At 40.0% G+C, this 25,979-nt stretch overlaps 1 protein-coding gene across 2 annotated transcripts in view; it reads right to left on the minus strand.

The window, feature by feature from the left end:
- Positions 1-25,979, minus strand: part of POU6F2 (POU class 6 homeobox 2) — a 278,294-nt gene that overhangs the window by 76,654 nt on the left and 175,661 nt on the right. For both annotated transcript variants that reach the window (XM_075745348.1, XM_075745346.1), the window contains exon 5: positions 21,165-21,499. In XM_075745348.1, the coding sequence (XP_075601463.1) occupies positions 21,165-21,499 (335 nt within the window). The remainder of the gene's footprint in view (positions 1-21,164; positions 21,500-25,979) is intronic.

A 25,979-nucleotide genomic window follows, 5' to 3' on the forward strand; every position in this document is an offset into this window, starting at 1 on the left:
ACTCATCTTAGCAGAGTTGGGGCAATAATTCATGCTAAATGGATTTAATGTATTTTTGCTTTCAGTGTTGTCTAGATTGATGAAAAGAAACTACCTGTATATTAAAAACACTAATGACAGAATGGAAAAGCCTGCAAATAACAATGCCTCCCAGCCAGCCAGAAGTGGAGTAAGTGCTAACAGCATCATTAGAGCTTCAGAAATCTCTGAATGCTGCAACAAGAAGAGTGTGAGGCTGAGAGCGAGCCCGGCTGCTGATGAAGAGAGGCAGGTAATGCTACCTTGTGCTTTATACATTACTCTCTTCCGCCCAACTAGGGATCCTATAATCCCCCATTTCAGCTGACTAGTAGCCTGCTGTTTTCTGCTAAGACTTTCCTGTGGCTGCCCAGGCCTGGTGGCTGCACACTTCTAGGCTCTCTGGAAGGAATTCAGCAAAGAATAATCAAGGAGAATTACTGGTATGGCAGCAAGGCCCACTATGAGAGTCCGGAGGGGATATGTTGGGCTGGAGGAAATGGGCTGAGAAGGGGACCCTCTTAACAAAAAGACGAGGGGTAGGGTTTAGCTCCACAAGGGCACTTCTGCTTGTGAAATTACAGCAGGGTGAGGTGCAAGCTGGGACTGTACATTTATGGCACACATTCTTGGACACTTCTATGCAGCGCTTGCTTGTTCTGCTGCTGTGCAATTAATTCTAGCTGGCAGTAGGAGGGAGAGAAAAACCTTAAAATAATTGCTATGAACATCATTTGCATTTAGGAGATCACACACTAAAGGTTATGCTGAGGTTTCCTGTAGAGATGTAGAGCAGAGAGCAGTAGTGTCCTGGCTCTCCACAGTTTTCAGCAGCACTCAACCGCTTCCTGCAGGCCAGAGCCAGGAACAAACACCATTTCCAGTATTTATATACTGCTTTTATTTCTCCTATATTTAGATACTTTTTTATTTTCCCTGGCTGCTCCTTGAGCCTCTGAAAGTTTTAGGAATTTGAGTGAATTCCTAACAGCCACAGGGAATGTGAGGACTCAACCTCTGGGGCCCCACGGGATGCAGGATACAATGCTCCTCATCCCCCATTTGTCAGCAGGGCAAGACTTGCCAGTGGCAGACAGGACAGCCACAGCCCCTTTGGGCCATTCATGTATTTAGGACCCTACACACACATATCTCATGTTCCTCCTCATTATGGCAGCCCACCCATAAGCCTTTCTCAATTTGAATAAGATGACCCCAAGCTGACAGTGACATCAATATTTAATGTAGCCTAGCAGCTGTGGGCAACCTCTCCACACATCTTGGGCACTTCTGTGCCTTTCTTAATAGGCATAATTAAATCTTAGCCCACTGCTTTGAGACTGGCTGATCAGTTTTCACACATTTAGCCCCTAACATGCGTAACAATGTTCCTTCGTAATACAAAGCACACCAGGGAGAGAGATCAGGAGGTAGAACACCTTTCATTCCTATTCGGGTGTGTTCCTAACCCAGTGATTTGTCACTGCTACCTAGGAGAGAAAAACAAACACAAAACTGCCAAGTGTATAATCCAAGTCCCAAAGCACTTGATGTGGAGACATTGCTGTTATTTTTAAAGTGAGAGTATATCTTGCCTTGCATGCCAAATTTAATATAGTGTACACTTTCCCACTCTAGTCAAATAAGAAATGCTTGAGGGAGTGCCTGTCTCACTAAGGGCTGCCAGTACCAGACGCTGATTTACCAGTCCTGGAACCAGGGTAATGCTTTTGTGTTTCCAGGATCAGATCCTGCCTTACAGCGTGAAGGACTTCTTAATGTCACCAGGCAGGGAAGGCTCTGAATGTGGTGCTGTGCTGAGAGCTCTACCGACATTTCTCATGTGCAAAGCTTTTAAGAGAAACTTCAGGATGAAGACAAGTCAGAGTCATAAAGTTTTAGTTGTGCCATGAAGACAAACTTCCCAAAACTCACAGCCACTCAGATCAATCTCGCTTACACTGCTTTTGTACCGATGTATCGTTCTACAGAGTTGGTTGGTCCTGATTTACACTGGCATGAAATCAGACTTCAGGTTTGATTCAGGGCTGGACAAAAAATGACTAATGCTGTCAATAGAAAAAGGAAGATCATGTGTTTGCAATTGCTTTGCAATGAATATTGACCTGTATGGAACATATTTGAATTAATGCGCTGTCTTTTTATGAAGTCTTCATAAAAGTTAGCTATAGATGGAAGTATGAATCGAACATCAGGACACTGCAAATAGGGAACAAAGCAGGGCATTGCTAATTATAATAAAAAGAAGTGTTTCAGATTGTCGATCTATTTTTTTGTAATTTAGGCAAAGGTATTATCTGAGCTCTATTTCATCAAGCAGTATTTAAGATTGCTGCTTTTCTCTATCACTACACCATCTAACCTTCTCATTCTCTCAAATTATAACTTTGCTAGGATATGACAGATTTAGCCAGTCCCACAATGTGAGGGCAGTCTTCACTCTTCTTTGCTCTTCCCTCCTCTGTGCTCTCCTTTCCTAGAAGGGAAGGGCCAGCAGATCTATCTCAATCCACTCAGATTTTGCTCTAGTTTATTTCTGTTAATTTTAGTGGCAGCATGAATCCAATTTTTCTTACTCATGATAATCATATATAGAGTAAAGAGAATACAGAGAGAAAGAAGCCCTGGGTAAGAAATAGGCCTCGAAGAAACATCTGCCTTAAATGACCAGAAAAGAAAGGCAAGGATGAGTACCAAATAGTTTAATATAGAATTATAAAAATGGCATCTAAATTAAGCCTCCCATAATGCTTAATACAAAGGAAATGTTCCCTGCAATTTCAAGCATTTCCCCCCCCCCACTGACCTTGTAAACAATGAGTTGCAGACATACGGACATTTCTGAGTGAAGGAGCAGATTAGAAGAAAGTCAACTGTCAGTATTATAGCATGCCACTAATGTTGGAGGCGTAAAAAAATTCTCTGGTTAGGCCACTAACTGCAGTTAATGAGATATTATACTCTAGGGGTTACAGCATGATCATGTAATTTAATATGCCTTGATTTTGCTCCCCATATTATTATTAACTATGGGCTATTAACACAGAATTAAAGCAATGACCCTGGAACTACCACTCACCTTTCATACTTCAGTGATTTGCAGCCAGAGATTTGATCCAACTTGTCTTCTATTTGGAATGTTTTGACCTGTGCCCTTTTCCAGGAACTTCTGGGTATTTTCCTAGCACAGATGCCAAGTGGCAGATAGGTCTACACTGTAATCAGGAGCAGGTGGAGTCCTACTTGAGCCCATCTAGTTCATGCCAATGCCACAAGGAAGATGCTGCAGTATGGACTTCAGCATCAGCTGTATAAATGTGCCCGAGATCCCGCACGTTTGCTTGGGTGCAATGCTCTTTGTATTTAATGCCTTGTCATAGTGCCTTCACTCTTCCTGGCACTGAATCTTGCTTCACAGAACCTAGCTTGGGGAGGTTAACACCACTGCAGTGCTAATTCTGCATTTGCAGGGCAGATGTAGTCTGGACCACCATGCACTGCTAGAGGCCTCAGGTTCCACAGGGAGAGAGGTATATTCTGAAAGACCTGGAAAGAACAAGTGAACAACTCCTATTTCTAGCCAGATGTGCTGCTGTTAAAGACTCTTTGGACATAGCACTTACTTGTTTTGCCCATAAATGCAGGATTGTCTGTCTTATCCTGTCCCCAAAGGATGATCAGCATTGTAGTACTATACCACCAGCCTCACAAGGAACAGGCTGCAGATGTATGTCCATCTTGAGGCTCCCCCATCTCCCTGGCCTGTAATGAATCTTAAATTTTCTCAAGATCATTGCTCATCACCTGAACAAGTACTGAAGAGTAAACGAAAATAGCCATCCCATGAAAAAAACCAAAAATCATTTAATGGCTGAAACAAAATGCCATCACTGCTGTGATAACAAAAGGTTTAAAGTGCATTACTGTTGCTTCTCTATACACTTGAGGGCTGGCTACTGGGTCAGATGGTGCAACAGTCCATGTAATCTCCTGAATGGAAAAAAATTAGGCTCGAAGTGCCAAACAGACGCCCACAACATAATATCAGGTAAAACAAACACATTCCTCCTATCCCCCCTCCCCAAATGTTAGAGAAATAGAGAGAAATTCCAGTCATTTCTCATTACTGTGAAGGTCAGCCTAGCTGGGAAAATTGTTTCTGCTTTACAATTCCCCAAACTGTAGAAAGCAGTTAGAGTTCTGGACAAAAACTAATGTTGCATTCAAAGGGAAAAGAGGCTGATATGGCATTGCTGCAGTAATAAGAGAATTTTTTACTCTTTCCACTTCCCTGTGAACCTAATCAACTGTGACATGAGAAAATATACTGGGCTCACCCAGCCAGAATCTGACTGCCACCTGAAAATGTCCTCAATATTCCACTGTTTGGGACTTTACAATGATCCTTCCGACATCAATTTTGTACATGTACATCAAAATGCCATTAGAAATGCTTACAAACACCTCCTGCTCACAGGCCTGCACTCAGACTCCAATCGAAGCCAGGCTGTAAAGACTCCCCAGTGGTTGACTAAAGGTTTCTTTCGATTACTCATATGAAAGCATTTGGTTATGGAAAGGCATCTTGGGGGAGCCTGGGGGATCTAAAGATCTCCCCCCTGACCTCCCTTGTAAGCGCACTTGAATGTCATTAGGAGCAATATATATTGAAGGTACTTTAAAACCTGCCTTTAACATTTAATTAATATCTGTTGACTTATTAAGTTTCCTCATTCTCCTTGAGATTCAACAAATAAGCCATACCTTTCCAGGGTTGCAAGTGCATGACTGGGAGTGAGAAGGTGTACTGAAGGTAGGGAACGAGAACACACGGTATCTATATCCTATCACATTCAGTTACATGGATGGGTATGTTCCTGCCTTCATATACATGAACTAATGCCCACATACACCACATACATGATGCAGCTATAAATTAATTTAGGCTTGATAAACACTTGGCATATTTAATACATTTCTTAGTGACACTTTTATTGTTTCTCAGTGATGAAAAGCTGAATAAATCTAATGCAACTGAACACAATGATATTATCACCCTCTTCTTTTGTTCTAATATTTACAGGAAATATTACAAGTGTTTGACATATAAATTGAGCATTTGACTGACTTTAATAACCATGTGATCAATAAGAAGTGATATTTTTACAGTCTAAGTTCAATATTTAAAGGGCCAGGGGTCACAGATCTTTATCAAAGCACTACGGCTAAAACTTTATTTTCAGAACCTGTAATTCGTCTTTTTTTAAAGTCTGTATTGACTTAATATCATTAAAAGTCAAATTTTGCTCATAAAGTCTCTATCCTATTGGAGCTAGCATTTAGATATTTAGGGATTAATTTTAACTGTACTTTCTAGAACATTTCAACATTTCTTTATATTGAGTGTTGAGTGACAAGAAGTCACTCAATACCTACATTAAAAATTATTCTTTATCCTTGGAAGATACCAATTATTTTTTAAAAAATCTGATCAACCTTCATCATACATATGGTCCCTACATATCTTATACTCATCTTTCCATATCAATCATCTTTTAAAAATTTCCCCCTTAAAGTAGCTCAGGAAGCATCCTTTCATTTTGCATGACTGCAAAATGAAAATCAGCCAGATGCAATCCAAACACCAGCCAGCCCTCCCAGGAAAAGCAGTGCTCGTGCTATGCCAAAGTGGCAGCTCTCCCATCCAAACATCTGACAGAATATCACGTAGCCTATACGTTCAGTCCGTCTTCTCCCCAGAGAGAACAAAGCCAAACTAGTCTTAGCTTACATCTGGAATACTTACAGAGCTCCTTGTGGGCTTGTCTAGCACTTATAGGAATTGTTCATTAAAATTTCCAGACAACAATTCTCAAACAGAAAAGACATACATACTTATACATCGTAAGTTACAGGCTCACGACCTTCTCTGCTGTTATTTAGAACTGTTTCCTTTGTAAAAGTTACCATGTGCTTTGGGACAAGTAGGAGGGTAAGTTACCTTGCTGGCCTGATGAACAGTCAACTATGTATATTCCAAGATGGAAAAGTAAAAGCCCTCAAGCATTCGCTATTCTGCCAAATCAGGGCACTCCTCAGCATGTGGAGACCTGGGTTGAAGCCTCACATCTGAATCAGGTGCAGTGAAAGGCTTGAAGCTGAGGCTAAGATACTGTTTCACGAGATGATTTCACCAGATGCCATGAACAGACTTGCTTTTCAATGAATATATAGTTTTCAAGAAAAACTAATGTAAAAGAAGTCTTGAGTTGTCCATCTGTTGCTAGGCATTTTGCAAAGGAAAAAGTTGTAGGAAAATGAGGGTGGTTATCGCCCTGATGATTGCAAACCTCAGTTCTTGAGGTAACGCTCCTTTGCTCAGCACTGGACCCTTTCGCTGGCATGGCTGATTTTATTTCATAGGACAAACACTGGTCTGTCAGATGTCAGAATTGGGAAGTGTACTGATCTCTTCTTTCTGCTTTGTGAGGAGTTCCCTCCTCAGACCATTACTCCTGTTGCCTTGATGTACTGAATCATGCCATGGGAAATTTAAAAACAGCACCCTAATGTGAAGATTACATTCAACAGTGTGCAGCTTTCCAGTTTACTGGAAAAACGTCAGATTCAGCTTTTCTAAGCACCAGGCAGTATTTCTGAAGCCCGTGGTGATTTTAAGGATAAGAGGGGTTTTTTTATTTTTTTGCAGATAGGGTTTAAAAAATTTGATGAATAAAATTATTGCACTCTTATTATTTCCATTAGAATTGAAACTTTTTGAAAAGTGGTGGGCATTTTTATTGTGGTTAAGAAGTCTCTCCCTCCACAAGCTCCCAAAGAAAGTGTTTTGGTAATACTGAAATTCCCCCATTTTGGACTCCTCCTTTTGAATCCAACTTCTCAAATGATATAGCAGTGCATGTGCACGTGGTAAAGTAAAAGGGGTGAAATCAGACTTCACATTTTATTTCATCCATGTGAAATTTTGTCAGCTACTCTGTTTTTTCTTTTTCTGGTTTGGAGTAAAATATTTGTTGAGATCATGGAATATTCTTAGGTCTGGTTTTTGCCTGTTCCTAGCAGTAAAACTTTCTCCTGTGAAGAAATTATAAACCCAAACACCGCATGTCCTGAAAAAAATCTGCAAACTTCAGTATCTGTTGCTCAGATGAGGGAAAAGTCTGAAAATAAAGCAACATTTTTTGGACAGTCCTGGAAAATAGAGCAGCATCTGGCTAGCCTTCAGACTTCCAAGCAAGTCTATAACCAGGACTGTGATTTTATGATTTGAAGTAAAGGATATTGTTAACCTAGAGAATCAGATTAAGACTCTCAAAACCACACACTGAAGATGAGGCTTGCATGTCCTTATTGATTCACGAAGGTAAATGGAGATGATGTGTACAAGAGTTGAGCATTTTAAGGTTCTGTTTAGGTTGATGCTTGTCAAAGAGTATAAAGCCAAAGAGGTGGGAGACATTTCTACATTTCACTAGGTGGTTTGAGGTTTCTTTATAGGTTTTCCATATAAATGAACGCTATGCAAGCCATAGTTACCATGAAATAGGTAGACGGTATCTAGTGCAAAATGGCAGTAATGACTTTTTTCATAAGTAATGGCCCTACCAAAGGCATCTCAGATGTATATGCTGACACTTCTAACCGCTATCCTCATTTTTATTTTGTGAATAATTGCTCTTTCTGTATGTGACTACTTCTTTTTCTGCTGACTCCATTCCCCTTTTGACCTGCACACCCCTCAGATAAATATCCCAGGGATGTCTGCTTTGTGTTCCAAGACAGAGGGTAGTTTAATGACTTGTGAAAGTGTCTGTTTCAGCCTTTAAATAATTTACATGCTACCATGTTTTCCTCAGTAAACTGTGGTAATCTCCCTTATAGGAATAATAGGTAAACCCTTCTTGTAACTTACACTTTATACACACTACAGTTAGGAAACAAAACCAGGAATTATCACCTGCTTGACAGGATCAGTAATCTTTGGGAAAAAGAATCAGAGATCTTTGGGAGGCACAGCGATCTCTGTAAAAGAAAAGAATGAGGGTCTTTTGCTAACAGGCAACCTAAAACTTATTATTATACTTCACTCAGGTATATGTGAAAAACAAACGAGCAAACAATATCAAAAAGGCAGACTTATCACCTGCCCACGTCTCTTAGATAACTGGGCTGCTCTCTGGACTCACAAGCAACAGCACATCCCAGGGCAGAGCACATGTGCAGTTGCCTTCAAAAGCCTTTAATTTTTCTTTTCTTTGCTCACTATGGTCTGGATAGAAACTTCCTATGGGTCAGACCTGGCTCACAGACCATCAGCTGCACAGCTCTGATCTAAATGTGCTTTACTGCCTCTTCTGGTTTGCTTCTTGCTGGACCACTGACTGACAGTCTACGCACAAGGCTTTGTACCTTTCCTACTATTTTCCTTCGTTTGTTTTTACTAATGTAATCCTTAGTATCATTAGACTAGTATAAATATGAATTGCTTAGAGGACTTATAAAGTACTTATTATAAAGTTTCTTGATGATGATATATCAATATGCCTATCTGTGAAGGTATACATTTAAAGAGCTTTGTAACTTGGATAAACACAGGATATTTTATGAACCTGGCTGGCCTGGTCTGAATTTTGGCATGTGTAAATTGTCAGTTTCCTGTGATATAACCTATAGACACAAGCAAGATTTTTCTAAGAAACCCAGAGGTTGAAATCCCTATTTTCACTCCTTTGAGGGCCAAGTAATAATTTCTACAGTTCACATCAACGGGAGTGACTCAACCCTTCTGAAAATTAGATCAATGCTTATTCAAGAGACTAGCATTAGACTTTTGCACAGTATTATTTAATTTAAACTTGTCTACACTCCCTTTGTCCAAAGGCTAACAGAATATAATTACACTAGGCTAGGAAAAATTTGATAATGCTGTAGGCAGCCTTACATTCAAAAATCCCTATTGTCACTTTCCCCCGATAACTCTGTCAGTGACATGCTATTGTATCTCTCAGTCATAATCAAGTGAGATGAAAATTATTCTGAAAAGTAAATGTATGAGGAAACAACAGGACGTACACATCAACACAAAGGATGCAATGGCCCACAGTGCACATAATAAAGCAAAGGTCTTCATTGCCATACTATCATAACCACTGGGTTTAAGCCTTTTTTCACAGATGTCAAAGGACATTTGAAATTAACTTCAACTATTGCATGACCAGGCTTGATTAAGAGATGGTTTCTGCTGGACCTGAGCATGCTGAGTAGTGGCAACTCTGGGAACAGTGTAACGGAAAGAAAACGGATGGGAATGGGAACACATTTGGTACTTCATTTCTAGCATTTCCTCATTCTCCTCAAATCCTGATGTAGCCAAATGTCTTCATAACCACTTCTGAACAAGGTTTAGGCTACAATAACATAACACAAAGGTATATGATGGGCCTACTTAACCAGCACAACACTTCTACATAAATTAAAAAGTACTGCCCCAAGAAGATACAAACCTTTAACTAAATCAGTCCTTTACAAACAAATGGTGGTTACACTGGGATAATTTCTGTATATACATAAACTCTCCATAAATACTTCACTACGCATTTGTTTCATGGCACGGATTTAAGTTTGAGAAGCTTCCCTCTCTTTTTGAAAAATTAATGTGAACATTTTGGAAAAAAGAAAAAGAAAACACACATGAAGACCATTAATTCTGACTCTCCAGCCCCAGGAGTTGATCTTATACATTTGTATTTAAGTACGTTAGCAAGTCTCAGCTGTTTTCAGTTGCCTACAGATTACTGACGTTGGTACAGGTTAAGACTGAGTTCTAAAGCTGTTTCTCTTACTAGTGAGTGCTTGCTTTTCAACATTTTAAAGTGAAGATATGAACAAACCTTTGAAAAGTGACTGAATATTTCAATGCCAATATATTTTGCATGTAAAATATAAAAATCTCTGTGTGTTGCATTTGAAATCTGATAAATATTTATTATCAATGCTGTTTGCTTTTAATCTGTTCAGGATATCATTCCTCCAGCTCTTTAGTACTTAAACAAAAATGGCATTTACATTACAATATTGCTTGCCAACAATCTCATTTTCTGGTTTAGTCAGCAGCCTTCATGCTTGATTAGTCTTTAATTATACAAATACCTACATATTAAAAAAGTTTTCTTTTTTCCATACTTTGAGCATGTAATTATTTTCTCTTGCATGCAATAACCTTTAATTTTAGGATTAAGCAACTGATTCTCTTTAGTATGGATGGATTTTTTCAAGTGTTAAAGCAAATTTGGTTATTGTATTACGAGTAGGAAAATTAACTTTAGGAAAACCTTTCATTAGTGCATTTGACAGCACACTGAGCAGCTGACGGAAACTTCAAAATATTCAATATACTTGAAAACAAAATGGATACCAATTCTGCATCCTCTGAAGTCAACAGCAATACTACACTGAATTCAGCAAGCGAGTGACTGGAGCTATGCGATTCCTTTTTTGAATATTCCTTGCCTTCGTAGTATTAATGTTACAGCAGTACCTGGAAGCCCAATGCCAAGATCAAGGCCTCATTGCATTGTAACAAAAAACTGTGAAAGTTTAAAGTCTAAAGAGATCAAACAACGGTGGGAGAATCAACAAAAGAACAGAAAGGCGAAGTGACGTGCCAGACAGTGAGAGAGCTGGGACTGCAGTCTGGTGCTCCTGACTCCAACAACCCATTTACTAGAGCACTTTGCTTCCTGATGCAAATTAATTTTCAAAAGTGAATTCAGTAAGCAAAGGCATAACTTGATAATGAGATTAGAGCTAAATATGTAGATTGTATGTGCCGGTAAAAGAACTCCCTCCCCTCTTTTCCCTGCAGTTTTCACTCACGAGAGCATGGACTGCCAAGTTTGGTCTACAGGACTGACATATGTTATCTCTATACCTGCTTGTACATTTGAAGTACCAGTGATTTCCCCCTAGACATACTCTTTGAATGTCTATGGGGAAAACATCAAGGATTTTTAGAATGGCTTGGTTTTCTCAAGTTTTGTTTATTTTTGTATTTGTTTTACATGAACTGAAAATTCTGTCAGATACATTCTGATTGCATGGAGAACACGCTTCATAGTCAGAAGACAGTTAAAAAAAATAGGAAGCTGTAATTCTATAAAGTTGAGGAGGGAGAAGAGGGGGAACCTTCCTAATGGCATATTGAGCTTGCTGCTGTCTCATTTGAGAGCTATGAGAAACCTCCTGCCAACTTCCCTAGGATAGTGTTAGGTCTCGTTATAAAGTGAAAAGTTGCAGACAGAGGTAGGATGTAAATGCACACAGCATCTTATTCCAGAGTGGTGATCACTGATACAATTTCAGCCTTTCACAATGCCAATCCTTATGGGTTTTTGTGTCTCTCTCCCAGTGGAAAAGGTCAGTAGGAATAAAAGCACTGTGAGTAACAAAGACATTGTTTTTCTCCCTTCTTCTCCTCTAAGCATTTTCCTTTTCCTCTCTAAAATCAGGCCCTGTCCCTGAGGAATTTTACACTGATGGAAGCTGCACCCTCAGATGAATCCTGGACCTTGATCCCAGTACAGCTCTAGTCCTCATCATCTGCCCCCTGCCCCATAAGCCCATGGAGCACCCACACTGGCAGCTCTGCTTGGCACTCTGCGAGCTGTCCCCCACGCCCTGGGGAAAGGTCAAGTGAACGTCAGCCCTCTCCCACCTCTGGTCCTGATCCAGCTGAAGCCACCAGTCCACAAGGTTAGCACTGCCCAAACTGGGAGTAGAGCAAGAAGAGACAGCACTCCAGCTGGGTTTGGCTGTTCAGCAGGTTGTAAACATGATTGTAAGGTTACTATGGTGAAAATCGTATGACCATTAGCAACTAATTTTTATATCACTTGTTATCACATTCATTCATAATCATCTTCTGATAGCAGTTGATTGGCCATCACTACTACAGACTATTGCTTTATACTGTGACTGGGCCCATATTTTAGACTTTTCTTTATAGCAACTGTACTTTTGCGAAGTGTCTAGGATCCTCCCAGGTCTGACTGCTTCCCTGATGCTTTTTAGAAGCATCTAAGTATTTCTTAACAGGTATACAAAGATATTGCAGCAGTGATTGCTGCTTTAAAGAATCTTAGTTCCTTTAAGAACCAAAATGCACCATCATCATTCCTTTAGTAAAAAGATAATCCTAGCAATATATGATGTGCTATTTTCATACATCAGTTTTTCTCTTCTGGAAACTCAGCTTTGCCTTCCAATCTCTTTCACAAACATAACCTAGCTTGGTTCTCCACCTGGAATCCTCACAGGATATTATTTGATCATGTCTATTCTATCAGAAATAAGTCAAATTCCTGTTGTGCAGGAAATTCTCCCAATTTAAGTCATAATTTCTGACACAAACACAAATAAATATGGAATACTGAAATGTTGCATCAAACAAAACTTAGATTTGAAAATGATGAAGTATTTCAGCAGATTTCAAACCTCACCATCAATTAAAATGTTTTCAATTTCTTTCGTTAAATCACTGGGGGTTTTTTGGCAATTCAATATAATGAATTGTTTATATACAACTTAAGCTGATTTTAAACAAAAGCTATCCTCAGTTCTTTCCACTTCTCAGGCCTAAAATAGAGAATTACAATGAAATTTTGGGCAGGGGAGAAAACAACTTTGTGGAATTATATGATCATTGGAAAAGAAAAATCACTCAGAAAATTTCTGATCAGTTTAAAGCTACTACAGTATCAAAATAAAAAACTGGTGTAATTCAAAGGTAAGACAATTTCTGAGACTGACAGTGCTCATCTAGTTTCTTGTTCACTTTCCTTTACTTCATTTCCTTTCTCAGCTGGTGGCAAGTATCTTCATTTCTTTACTTTGTCCTGGATCAGCAGCAAAGAATGCAGTAGTGCTACAAGGCAGGTTGTCCTAAAAATCTTTCAAACCTTGCTGGTGGAACAAATACTACGGAAGTTGCAGAAGACTTCTCTTCCAGGTGAAAACATTATGGTGGGGCCCCTTAAGACCCGAAACCTATCTCTTTCTAACATAGATTCAACTGGTGATTTGTACCTTTTATTTTTTTTTTTTTAAAAAAACTTTATAGTGGAATGTAGTATATTAGAAGCACATAATTTAAAAAAAAAAAATTTAGGATCATCACATCTATAAGATATCACATCTGACTGTTGATTTCCTACATACTGGGGCATGCCGTCTCATCTTATATGCTGCTATATACCCATTTGCTTAAATAATCGTAATTTCCTCATACCCTAACCCACTAGGAGCTCTTAGAAATACACATTTTCTGACTTGTGCCTGAGGTGGTAACCTCTGACCTTTTAATTTTCCAATTTCCACATAATTAATTGTTGGTTACTTCAAACAAGAGCAGAAGGTTGGTGGAGAAAGAGGAAAAATGAAACAAGAAGGATTTGGAAAGCTCACGTTTCCAGTGCGACCCCTTGGATAAAAGGATATTTTTCTCTTTTGCCTAATTTGTTTCTAGTTGCAGCACTGAGGTCAGAATAAGCCAAGAGAATGAATGGAATAAATGTCCTGATGGGCTGCCCGAAGCTGCCTGGTGTTACGGATCAGCGTAAAACCAGCTCTCTTTCCTCTGCCTGGGCCGATGTAACTCACTGGAGTGGCAAATTACATCAGACCTACAGCTGTAACCCGACATTATGATTAATTTGATCAGTAATTTCTCCTGTTTTTCATTTTAATCGGTGTGACTATTCTGCTGTGGCAGGTCTTTCAGATCTAATTAAGATAAATTTCAGAGTAAAAGACTTGGCAGAATTTTCGAGTCAAATCCGAGCGTCAAGTGTGAAGACCTGCAGCACCAGTCAATCAATTTCCAGTACAGACGGCAGGCTGTAACTCAGCAATCAACCCATTAACACTTAAGCAAATTTCATAATCTCCAGGCCTGTGCTTAGTCACTCTCTCAAAACATTCTGGCTAGCAATAAAAAAGAGAAAGTATTAGTAATTTTTTTTAAACACCTGCCCTAAACTGCATCTGCTAAAACCACCAACAGAATCCACAAGTGGACACTCTGAGAGATCTCAGCAATACTGCTGAAAAAGGCTTAATTTTAAACTTTAAAACACAGTCTGGAGTGGCTTTTTTTTTTTTTTTTTTTTTTTTTTAAAAGGCAGTACCAGAAGCTGAGCAACCTCTTTTAGGTGCTTACTCGTACAAGGAGCCTTGAATGATATAACATCAGGGCTACACCACTTCCAGAATATTGCTCCTCAATCACATTCAACAAGCCCACAAGGTTCTCTGTGTTCACTTGGTCCACTTGCTTCCAAGTAGAAGAATTTTTTTTCTTGCAGAACTAGAAACCTGCGATGACTTGCAATTTTTTTATCCCCCCCTCCCCCTTTATTAAAGAGGTGATGGGTATGAGAAACAGGGGGAAATAAATTAATACTTTGGGATATTCTCTACTTTCCGGAGAATTTTTGGAAATATGAGTGAAAAGAGAAATTAAGATAAATGAATGCTAGCAAAACAGGTCCACTGGATTTAGGAGTATCTGAGGGGCTGTGTCAATTTTCTCTGTCCCTGAGATCCCCACGGGTCCTCGTGTCTGCCTAGAGAGGCTTTGGAAAGAGAAGATCTTATGGGATATGGATCCTTTCCCAAATTTGTCCGGGGAGGATATTATTTATTTATTTCCCCATTTATTAAATACTTCAGTTGCTTTAGGGAGTTTATTAAAAGCTCCCATTTAAGAAACCAGAGCTTGGTGGGCAAACAGCTCCACTTTCCTCTCCTTCAGAGAATTCTCTAGCAAATGGTTTCCTATATTAGCCTCAGCTTCTGCCCCTTGGGTGCTAATAATGCCAGTTGTTTTGCTCGAAGATTAATTTCCTTTGCTTTAAATGTGAGTCAGACACCAGTACTCCTTCTGCTTCTGAAAATAGCAACACCTGCAGAGTATATTTGGATGGACCAGGCAGCCAGTGCTCCAACTGAGAGAAGGTTTCCTCAGGGAATGAAGAGACTTGCTTATAAAGTCTCTTTGAGAACCCTTAAACATCTCTTTGCTCTGTTTAAATGCAGTATTCAACAGCTTTACAGTGTGAAGTCCCAATGCCTCAAAGACCCAAAAAAACCCAGTGAGCTTCTGGGAGAAGGAAGACAGCTGAGGAGAAGATCTGAAACCCTACTCAGTCCTGTGGGTGGATGCAGTCTCATATGTAAATGAAACTAGCCTTTCTGTGGAAATGATGCCCATGCACCTCCAGATAGACATGAAGAGTAGCAGCCTTCAAATGAGCTAGCTCAGCCGGGAAACCAGCTTGCAGATCTCCGCACTGTGCATGGGGGCCAGGGAGCATGGTACAACACAGTGCAGAGACACCCAAGTGTCCAGGTAGGACAAACTGCCATGTTCCCATACTGGAGTGGCCTAACCAGTGCCAGACCCAGACGGGATCAGAAGGATCATGGAAGTGCCCAGAAGAGGTGAGAAGAGGAGAAGAAGAAAGGAGGCCCTGGATGCACTGAGAAGCAAAGCCAACAATTTCTCAAGCGAGGTTCAAGTTTGTGAACATACTGTCTTGTGTGGTTCACAGAACTACTGCAGTGCCAAAAGGAAAAGCATGAAAACTAAAGGAGGGGACCTGAATCACAACAGTCTTTGCAATGGGTAATAAGCATGTTGTGTGTGTAGTATGATCATGACTTTCTAGCTAATGGAAATTTTTACACAAGTACTTGCCTCTTCCACTTATGAAATGACTTTTATCAATCCACAAAAATCATTAAAATACTGTAAGACTACTCAGAAATCCAAACCTGTCAATAGAACAAGATGTTTAAATCTTTCTAGACCTGTTTAAAATGAGCAGGGGATGAAATATGCAAAATATTCTCAACAGTTCACCAAGCTTAACTCAATTTAGCTGACTGCAGGGGAGTTTCCATTCTATTAGTTTAGAGCTGAGACCTAGGTCTTGCCAGTACCTCCTGGAAATCCACCTAAGATCAGCACTTCAACAGGCTCGCTCCAAGCAGGTGATGGGCATGAACCTTCCTGAATAAATGTCCACTGTATGTGTCTCTATCACCTGTTGCGTTGTGATGTGCACATACCTCATTCCCTACTGATACCAAAAATTAGGAAATTTTGGAAAATGGATTCAAAGCACTGCATTTGCTCACCATTTATAAAATACTTCTTTGTCAAACTGATTACCAAGTAACTTGGAAACAGATTCAGTCAGTCATACACCGCACTGTATCATATGCAGGAAGAAGGCTAGATAATTTTAGCAAAAACCAACCAATCAACCAAACAAACCCCAAACCCAAAAAGAAACCCTCAGTGGGATTACTAGTGTCATAATCTTGATCAAGTTCTCTTCACCTTGGGATTCAATAAGCATGAGAAAAATACAGCAAGTCTTGGATTTGAACACAGACATAAAGACAGCCCATGACTATAGTCCTTGTAAACTTATCCCATCTGTCTCCCTCACACCAACAGACTTGGTTGTTTCTTCTGTATCATAAATACATGTAAATTAATCAAAGTGTCAGTAAACACTGAGATTTCACTAAAGTAGATTTTTCCTTAATGAGCAGCTAACCAGGCAATGAGGTTGGGGGGAAAAGGAGGGGCAGTTTTGTTTTTGTGACTTTTGGAGCCTCAGGCATCTGTACACATACTCCCTCATTTACAGCTGAGTGTTTCAGCCTTTCTGCTTTTCTTTTCTCCTTTGTTGTAAAAGTGTTGAGGTTCCAAATACATTATTTAAGATTAGTATGAAAATTTAATCTGAAGGAGGTTCTGGTTTTGCTATGCTAGAGTTTGCTATTACTTGGAAGATTTTTCTGCTGTTGCCATCTCCTCACTTCCCTTCTTCCCTCTTTTTATTATTATTTTTTTCTCACTCATCATCTTCCATCAGCTTCAGTTATTGTAGGTAGGCTTCTATGACAAAAAGGTGCTTTAGGAAAGAGTTCTGAAAACGGTCAGAATAATTTTATAGTGGGGCAATCCCTGGGGGATTTCCTGTTTGTCTGTTCCTATTCACACACAAACAGAGCAGTAGAAATCACTGGGAATTCTTCTATTCCTATAGTGCAGCTCTCCCTTTGTAGATCTGGCTGTGGCTGTTCATCTTATCCATATCGCTAAAACGTACAGTGAGTGTCAGCACCAGAAGCTAACCCCCATTTGGAGCCAGTTACATATATGTTGCTGATACAAAGAGCCTTAGTCTGGTAGTCAAGCAGAATAATTGGCTACTCAGTACTTGGCTCATCTGATTTTATACAGCATATAATCAAGATCTTAGGGCTCCAGAAATTTAATTGAATGGAAACTCTGTAAGAGGTGCTAACTATGCTTTGAAGTTGCAACATTCTGACCATTCAAGAATGCGTATAGTTTGCCATGTAATAACATTAAACATTCACAGGAGAAGCATATTTGGAGAAGTGTATTTTCCCAGAAGTAAAGGTTTTGAATTTCAAAAAGTCCCCAGTTTACAACATAAGCTAGGTTGTCTTTCACCTCTGAAATCTTTTGTCTCAACCAATTGACACAATGAAAGTAAAAATCAGACTATGACTGTCTACATGAGGAATTTCACCGTTTTAAAACGAAGGGATGAAAGTCTTCTGTCATCTACCTAACCCACCACCTCCTGAAATACAGCTCTGCTTTGGAAAATTCTCCTCTGGTTTGTTGTCTTTTGCAAACCAGTGATGATCCTGTTTCTGCAGAGTTTTGCTTTTACCAGTATAAACCTGGAACATCATCACTAATGTCAGCACACAATCCAGGCCCCAGAACCCGAAGTGAGGTTTTTCATCTTTCTACACAATCATTAAAAGACCTCCTAAAAATGATAGTTTTCTAACTACAACCCAGCCCACTGAACTGACTAAAGAATAGTGATAAAATTAGAGCAGAGTATTACAGAACAATCTGACAAGAATCATTCTGAGACTTTTAGCTAGTGTACGCTGCTCCAGTATTATTAATTTCTGATCGGCTAGCAAAAGTACCTCACCCAGGTATACCTAAGCAAGTCACTTTCATTTAATTTGCCTTCTGAAGGACATGACAGCATCTGTACATTTTGAGATGTAATTGCTGTTATCCTTCAGAGTTTTTTGAAACAAACACAATCATCCTCCTGAATTACTGACTTTCCATGACAATTTTTTGAGGTTGCATTGTTCTAAACTAATATCTTTCAGACAGATCCTGAATAATGTAAGAGGATAAAGCCCACATGAAAAAATCAAGAATTCAGAAATGAAATTTAAGCTGTCAAACTTTAACTTAGTTGATCTTTATTCCCTTAATATTCTTCAAACAAAACCCATTTCATTCTAGTTCATAAAGAACATTACCTTAGAGGCCATAATATCTCTGAATTTTGTTCTAGGTCGATTTTTAAGTTAAAGTATTAGACATTTAAAAAACCCACATTCTAAGCAGCTATTATGAACTGGATATATGAACTGCTGCCAAATTTGTGCTCCCTCTTTTTTTTATGTTTGTGCAAAAGAAAACAATTTCAGATCCAGTCCTCAAGCTGTATGTACAGGGGTAAAACAGTTTTTCTCTGCAGGATTTAGAACGGAAAGACAAATTTCATGGAGGAGATCTTACCACTGCTCTGCTTTAGAAAAGTACCTGAACACATCCTTCAACTATATATAAAAAGTGCAACAGCAGTTCCTCTGGAAATATTTCTGAGTGTCACTTGTTTGCATATTAAAGAGTCTCACCATTCTCAGCATTATGATATAGAGCATTTTTCAAGTTCTTCTTAAGTATTTCTTAGGGAAGCTTGAGAAGTATTATGCTTGCTGTAGAAATGGCTAGAAGGCGAAACTAATGGCCCTATACACACTGCTAAGGTGAGGCCTGAAGTACCATGCTGAATTCTGGCTTCTCTTCTGGATGTCAGCACACAGCGTATTTGTGTCTGTGAACAAACTTTGGTTTTTCATGCTATTTAAATGGCAAGGATCAGAGAGGAAAGAACATTAAAAATACTTATCCCCCAATTTATTAGTAACTCTTTAATGCTGAGCCAGAGCTGACAGCTAATGACTTCTAATTCCTTGATCGTTGTTCTGAAAGTGTCCCAGTTGTGCAGCTGGCTTAGCGGTACTGGCTTAGCTCAGCCCAGGGGGAATACCAGACATCTCACGCTGGTGTCTTTCATTAACTCTAATCCCAGTTCCTCAAAGGCTTAAGGGATAGCATTTGAACTAAAACTGCCTCAGAGTACCTGGTTCCGTCCTTCCACTTCTGCCACATCCAGACTGCCCTCAGAAGGGTAGTTGTGAGGATACGCATGCTAAAGAGAACAATGTGCCAAGGTATCTCCATGTAAACATTGGCATAGGCCTCTCACATGCAAGGAATTATTTGTTTTACTTACTTTTATTGTACTTCTGCAAGTGAGATGTAACCCTGGAGAGCTAACAGTAGTCTGCTTGACAGGCGAAACTGGAAGAACTCAGATTCAGTTGAGATTCAGATTGGGACCAGAGGCTACATTAGAGCTAAGACTTCAGATTCAGTGTTAGTATAACCCTCTTGAGGTATGGTCACTGAGATAATCCCACTTCCTCCCTACCCCAATTCTAATTTATGTGTGCATTTGCTTTGTTTGGAAAACTGAATAACTTTTGAAGCAAAATATCTAGCAGGCAGTTTTAGCAACATACAGTGTATACAGTTAGTGTGCATACATTACAGCTGCACCAAGACAATAAAACATAACAGAAGCTCCTCTGGAAATATTCCTGTCTCTGTACGTCAATAATCTGCATACTAAGGAGTCCCAAAGCACTCAGTAGCATGATAGACTGGGCATTAAGTGGTGCCTAAGTAGCCCTTAAGACAATACACAGAAGAAGGTCTAGAAACGTTATGCTCTACTACAAGAAAAAGCTCAGGAAGCAAGGACACATCTCTTGTGGACTTTTAAGTCTATTATCTAAACCATTAAAAAATCAGATTTGTTGCAATTTCCTTGAAGCTCAGATTAATGCAGGTTTAACTGCCCACATGGTAAACACAGCTTCTTGTAAACCAATTCCCTTAATTGTTTGAAAAGGGATTTTTTAATTATTAAGCTAATGCAGCTTAATTCTGCAGGAAATGGAGCCGAATCCATCAGTGTGGATAAAACCTTTAAAGATGGGTCTCAAAATTTAGAGAATAAAGTGAATAGAGACTTTGCTGGTTTCTATGTGCCGTTCCACTGCCCAGTGAAAGAGCCTCTGCTCACTTCACAGGCTGCCCTGATGTTTATTCAGAATCCTACTTGTGGGTAACAAAGCTGTTCTTGCAGGACATCAGTATAGCATGACACATGTGACAACAGCCGAGTAGAAGAAATTAGGACCACTGGATCAGAGGTCTCCTGTTTTTGCCTGGGAATTCCTAGACGGGCAGAGCCCAGCTGATCAGTGTGGGTGCCGTAGCTGTTGGTCTATTAAAAAACATCCGTGTAATTTGAGTGAGCATCTAGCAAAGGCATTAACTAGCATTCTTAGCTTTGGAGTCTATACTGAGACTCTTAACAGAAGTCTTTGATTCTTAGCAGGATAAACATTAGGACGGTGATTTCAAGAGGAAGGATAGTCCATCCATCCCTTGCACACATTCACCAGCAGAAACTCTTTCCTTTAGGGACACTCAGGATCATCTGCTAATGAACAGCTAACTCTGCTGTCCTCCTAAGTTACCATGAAGGGTGACTGCTGGACACAAAGCGATTTGCGATGGTCACATGCTAAATCCATAGAAAAAATTAGCTAGTTTTCTATGGGTTTTACAATATGGACTTTAAGAACAGAAGATGTTTACTCTTCAGAAAGGACTAGGACCATCATTAGTTATGCTTTTCTGGCTTATCAGGCCTTGTAACTTTTCTAAGCTACATGTCTGTAAGGATTAATAAATTAATACAAGGTGGAATTTCTCAGCCTGTATGGTTAGAAGGTGTAACCTTCACTTGATTTCCCCTTGCAGTGGGAGAGTATGCGCTTTCTGTTATTAGACCATTAGAGATTTCTATGTAGCATCCTACCTGCAACGGATTTGGTGAAGTAAGAGGAGATGGAAGGCCATGCCCTGGTGACTGGCTGGGTTTCTGAGGGGAGCTGGAGGACTGTGGGGCCGGAGGTGGTTGGCTCTGGCTCTGAGACTGTGTTTGGTTCTGCTGCGGTGGTGCTGACGGCTGTGGCTGTGGCTGCTGGGTCTGCTGGGGTGGCTGTGGAGTCTGTGCCTGCTGGCCTTGCTGCTGCTGGCTTTGCTGCTGCTGTTGCTGCTGCTGACCTTGCTGCTGCTGCTGCTGCTGCTGTTGATGCTGGAGCTGCTGAAGATGCTGAAGCTGTTGAAGCTGGGAGTTCAGGGATGAGGTAGCTGTTAATTGAAGAGAGGGAAGGGTGTTATGTAGGTTTCAGTAATACCTACTGTGTTAAAGATATTCTGGATTAAATTCTGGTTCTGTTACATTGTGGGGCACACTGCCCACTGAGGTCAGCTGGCCTCAAACTTCAGATTGCGGCAGGAAACACGTTCCCATCAATAACAGCCTGTGGTTCTGCCAGTGCAGTTCTGTGGTTAAGAGTCGGACTTCACTGGAGGCAATGAAAGCAAACCTCTGGAAGGGCTACAGCTCTGCCCCCAGGACGGGCGTCAGAGCTGATGAGCAGTCTTTGCTCAGACAAGCTTCCCAGAATTTTGCCTGCCTAGAGAAAAGGTGAACAGGATACCACCGTACGTGGCATAGGAAGAACGCATAACATGAACTAGTGCTGTTATATAAAGGAGGAGAAAACCATAGCTGTAAAATAAAGTATGCTCTGAAAAAAGCTTTGTCATGTCTCTATACAGCAGGGGTCAGGAAATAAAACATTCAGCTGTGAAATTTCTTGTTCAATGCATAGGTAGCAAAAATACCCAATAAAATCTGTTTGTCTCTGAAATTAGAACTGCTCCTTACAATTCACATCTAAAAGCTATAAAATTCCCCTTGTGAAATAGGTTTGGTATTCTGTGAAACTGCACTGCACACTTACTCCTGGTAGTAAAGGTCTGTTGTGTTTTGCTAGCACGTGCTCCAAATGTGAGGCTTGGCAACTGGTGCTCATATCAACCTGCTGCACAGAGGAGTAAACTTTATCTCCCAGAGACACTTTCAAATTGACTAAGGCATTCATTAAATTCAGAAAGGCAAGAAGCGAGCCACAGGGATGTCACTAAGGAAGAAGAGCTTTAAGCAGCAGCCAGAACATCACAGGAGCCTGATGCTTTCTGGGGTTATGCTCTAAGTCACCTGGGTCTCCAGCCTTACCCACTTTAATCAACATCTTAGGGGTTGCATTAGATGGCTGTAAGATTCCAAGAGGAACAGCTTACAAGGTCATTGCAGTATTTTGCACTCTTGTATACTGCTTTGCCAACACCACTCTGTATTCTAATTTCCATCAGCAGAAGCCAAAGTAAACTGTGAATGAATCAAATTTGTTATTTCTAAAATGGCATTCAGATTTCATGGCCAGAAACTCTGTTCACCAAGTTATTTGCGGATTGGCAGATAAAGCCAAGTCATCTCCACTTTCTTTTCATGCCGACATCCCTATTTCAGCTTTCCAGATGTCTATGCCCTGGGGATAAACCTGAGGTCTTGGTATGTCTTATGAAATCAATGAGCCATGTACTGTAATAAGGAAAAGAAAAAAACAAAAGAAAACGGAGAAGGATGAGGCAGAATGGGTAAGCCAGGAAAGGCTGTATGAATGAAAAGTAAAAGGCTTGGTAGGAACAGCTGTTGGTCATCCATTCCTATACTCATAGCTGCTCTAAATTTTCTTTCACCAGAGGCAGTAATCAAACTACAAATATGCCTTTGCAAGAATTACAGTCATGTGTACGTGACTTTAACAAAGAAAATGAATAATGGAGAGAAGGAGGACTGGTAACACCAATATATTTCCATCAGGAAAGTTACTGATGGAAGTTTTGTGTTTCAACATAAACCAGAGTGACTATCAGATTAAAAACATGCATGGTATCTCATGCACAAGATACCAGCCTGGAGAAGTAAGGGTACACTCCCATCAATTCCATGATCAGAACTTGTACATAAATGCCCCCAAACCAAGATGGCAGGAAGTGGGAATATAATCTAAGGCATATAAGAACAAAAAATGGAGAAGGCGTATATACAAGAAAGGAACTGCATAGACAAATATTAACCATAGCATGAAATACTATTCACCAATTCTGTCTGTAGGTATGTACACAGAGGTGGAAAGAACCTTCTCATTCCCATGAGGAAAAAACTAATCTAGATCAGCTCTTTATCTCGTGCAGGTCATTTCCTAACCTGTGATAGCTTAGCAGTCTGGACAAACCACTGATAACCAGAACCAAGACTTCAATATAGAAATGAATGCAATGACACTGAAGGAGGGTCGATTTAGATTAGATGTTAGAAAGAAATTCTTTACTGTGGGGGTGGTGAGGCACCGGAAGAGGTTGCCCAGAGAGGTTGTGGATGCCCCCTCCTTGGAAGTGTTTAAGACCAGGTTGGATGAGGCTTTGGGCAACATGGTCTAGTGGAGGGTGTCCCTGCCTGTAGCAGGGGGGTTGGAACTAGATGATCTTTAAGGTCCCTTCCAACCCAAACCATTCTATGATTCTATGACGCCCCACAGAAGCATAACTTGTACTCTACACAGCTCACAGAGAGGAATGAAGAGGTCATTTTATATCCTATGTGCACAAATGAACAGGACGAGACAAAACTTTCTCTATAGCAAACTAGATAAAGTGGAGCGTTTTTGTACTGCAGTGGTCCCCAAACCCTTTTGCTCCCCCAGGGCACTCTGAAAGGCCATGGCTTGGAAGAATGGATTTGTCAGAATGGCATACCTTGTATGTAGGGCACAGGGTCATGTAATAGGGGACAGGCAAAAGCATTCAGGGTGGAGGGGAAACCATCTACTGAAACATTTTTGGAGCACAAATCATGTTTGGCTCTTTGAGGTACACCTTTCAGTTACAAGTTGAGAAATATGGTCAATAATTAAAAGAATGCTGGAAGTATCAATCTGAGATAACATGAAGTAACATAGGATGGAGGGATCACTGCAATTCTGCTAACATATAAGTGCAAAAACAGGTCAGTGCTAATTTTTGTCAATGATCATTGATCGAACTTATGGTATGCAAAAAATATCTGTTGATATAACACTGAAGACAAAAGCATCACTCCCTGGACTTCTTAAAATAGTAATATACAAGACATGAGGAGAATAGTAAAGAAAGTGAAAAATAAAAATTAAGTTTCTTGACAAACTAAAACAAATGAAGAGGTGGTTACATTACCTTGCAAAAATTTTATTATTTTGTGTGTTTGCATGTAGCTCAGAGCAATCAGAAGACTAATATTTAATAATTATTAGTATTAGTGTTCACCACAGAGCATTTGATTTTCTTTCAGGATGCTTTCATTAAAATGTTGCCAACCAGTGGTATAAAAAGCCCTGCAAAGTGACAGAAGCTAAAGCACATATACAGATATACAGAAAGAGTATTGATCTGTTTGTTTATCATTGGACAAAATTCCAGTTACTGAAATGCAGTTTTACTAAATGTATGAATCTGCTTAAGAAAGAAAGATTATATTGTTGCACGTGTTGGGATTTACTTGCCAGAACAGTTATCCTAATGGTGTAGGCCTCAGTTTCATTAACGAGTCATGCCTTTGATCAGTTGTTAAATTAAATTATTAAAAATTAAATCTTCATTAAACTTCTATTCTCCACAAGACCAATACTCTGTTTAATGGACATTTTGATTTGCACATTCTTTCTTCTACCAATACATAAACCAATGGACAGAATCCGGAGGGAAGAAAAAGGTGGGGGGAAAAGGCCTCAAGAGCTTTCTTTTTTTAACCTAAAATTTTGCAGGTTCAGGTCCTACTAGCTGCTCACGTAACCAATGTCGAATGGCCATCACCAGCACACTTCTGTGCACTGCCAATGCGAGCAGGTGCAATCACTCAGGCAACCTGATTTGTCTGATGAATGAAGAGCATCTGAAGTTGACTTGGAAAACATGAAGTTTGTAAATTCTGTGGGCATTCCCAGTACTCTCAGATGATGGCTTGATATGGAGATTTTTTTCATTCCCCATCTGGGAATAGAAAAGTTTTGCATTCAGTACTGCTCAGTACTTGAATGTTGGGGCCAATGCAGGAATATCAGTATCTCTACCATTCACTTTTGTACTGGAAGTGCACTTAATCTTGCTGGGGTGAAAGGTGGTCCCTGGGGGAAAATTTTGTTGATGGAAAAAAGTTAATTCATGGAAAAGTTTCCAAGTTCATTGCCAGCAACTGCACAAAATTATCCAAATAACTTCTCCTCTTTTCACATAATTCCTTTAAAAAGCCCCTCCAAAGCCTGCTATCATACTGAGCTACAAATTGCATTGAAGTGACTTAGTGAGGTATGATTGTTTTAACATGCTGATGCTAAACAAACAGGGAATTGGAAGAAGGACTGTTAGATCAGACAAGGCTTTCCCAGAGCCACACAGGAGGTGTACCGCAAAGGTAGATTTAGGGCTCCGGATCATGCCTGCAGTCCAGTGTTCATTGCTGCCTGATTCCACTGCCTCTCACAATGTGTGTACTATCCACAGCAGGGGTTGTGTCACATTATTGTTTGTAATCAAATCCAATCCAACTCCCAGAGCTTGCTTGCATACCTCATCCATTATAAATCGTATACCTGTCTAGCATTTGTCACTTTCTGCAGAGCTTGGAGCCTGATGGAATTTCAGGTGGTACAACAGTGCTATGTCTGCATGTATAAAAGATAACATG

Source organism: Balearica regulorum, chromosome 2 (genome assembly GCF_011004875.1).
Source record: "Balearica regulorum gibbericeps isolate bBalReg1 chromosome 2, bBalReg1.pri, whole genome shotgun sequence".
NCBI lineage: Eukaryota > Metazoa > Chordata > Aves > Gruiformes > Gruidae > Balearica > Balearica regulorum.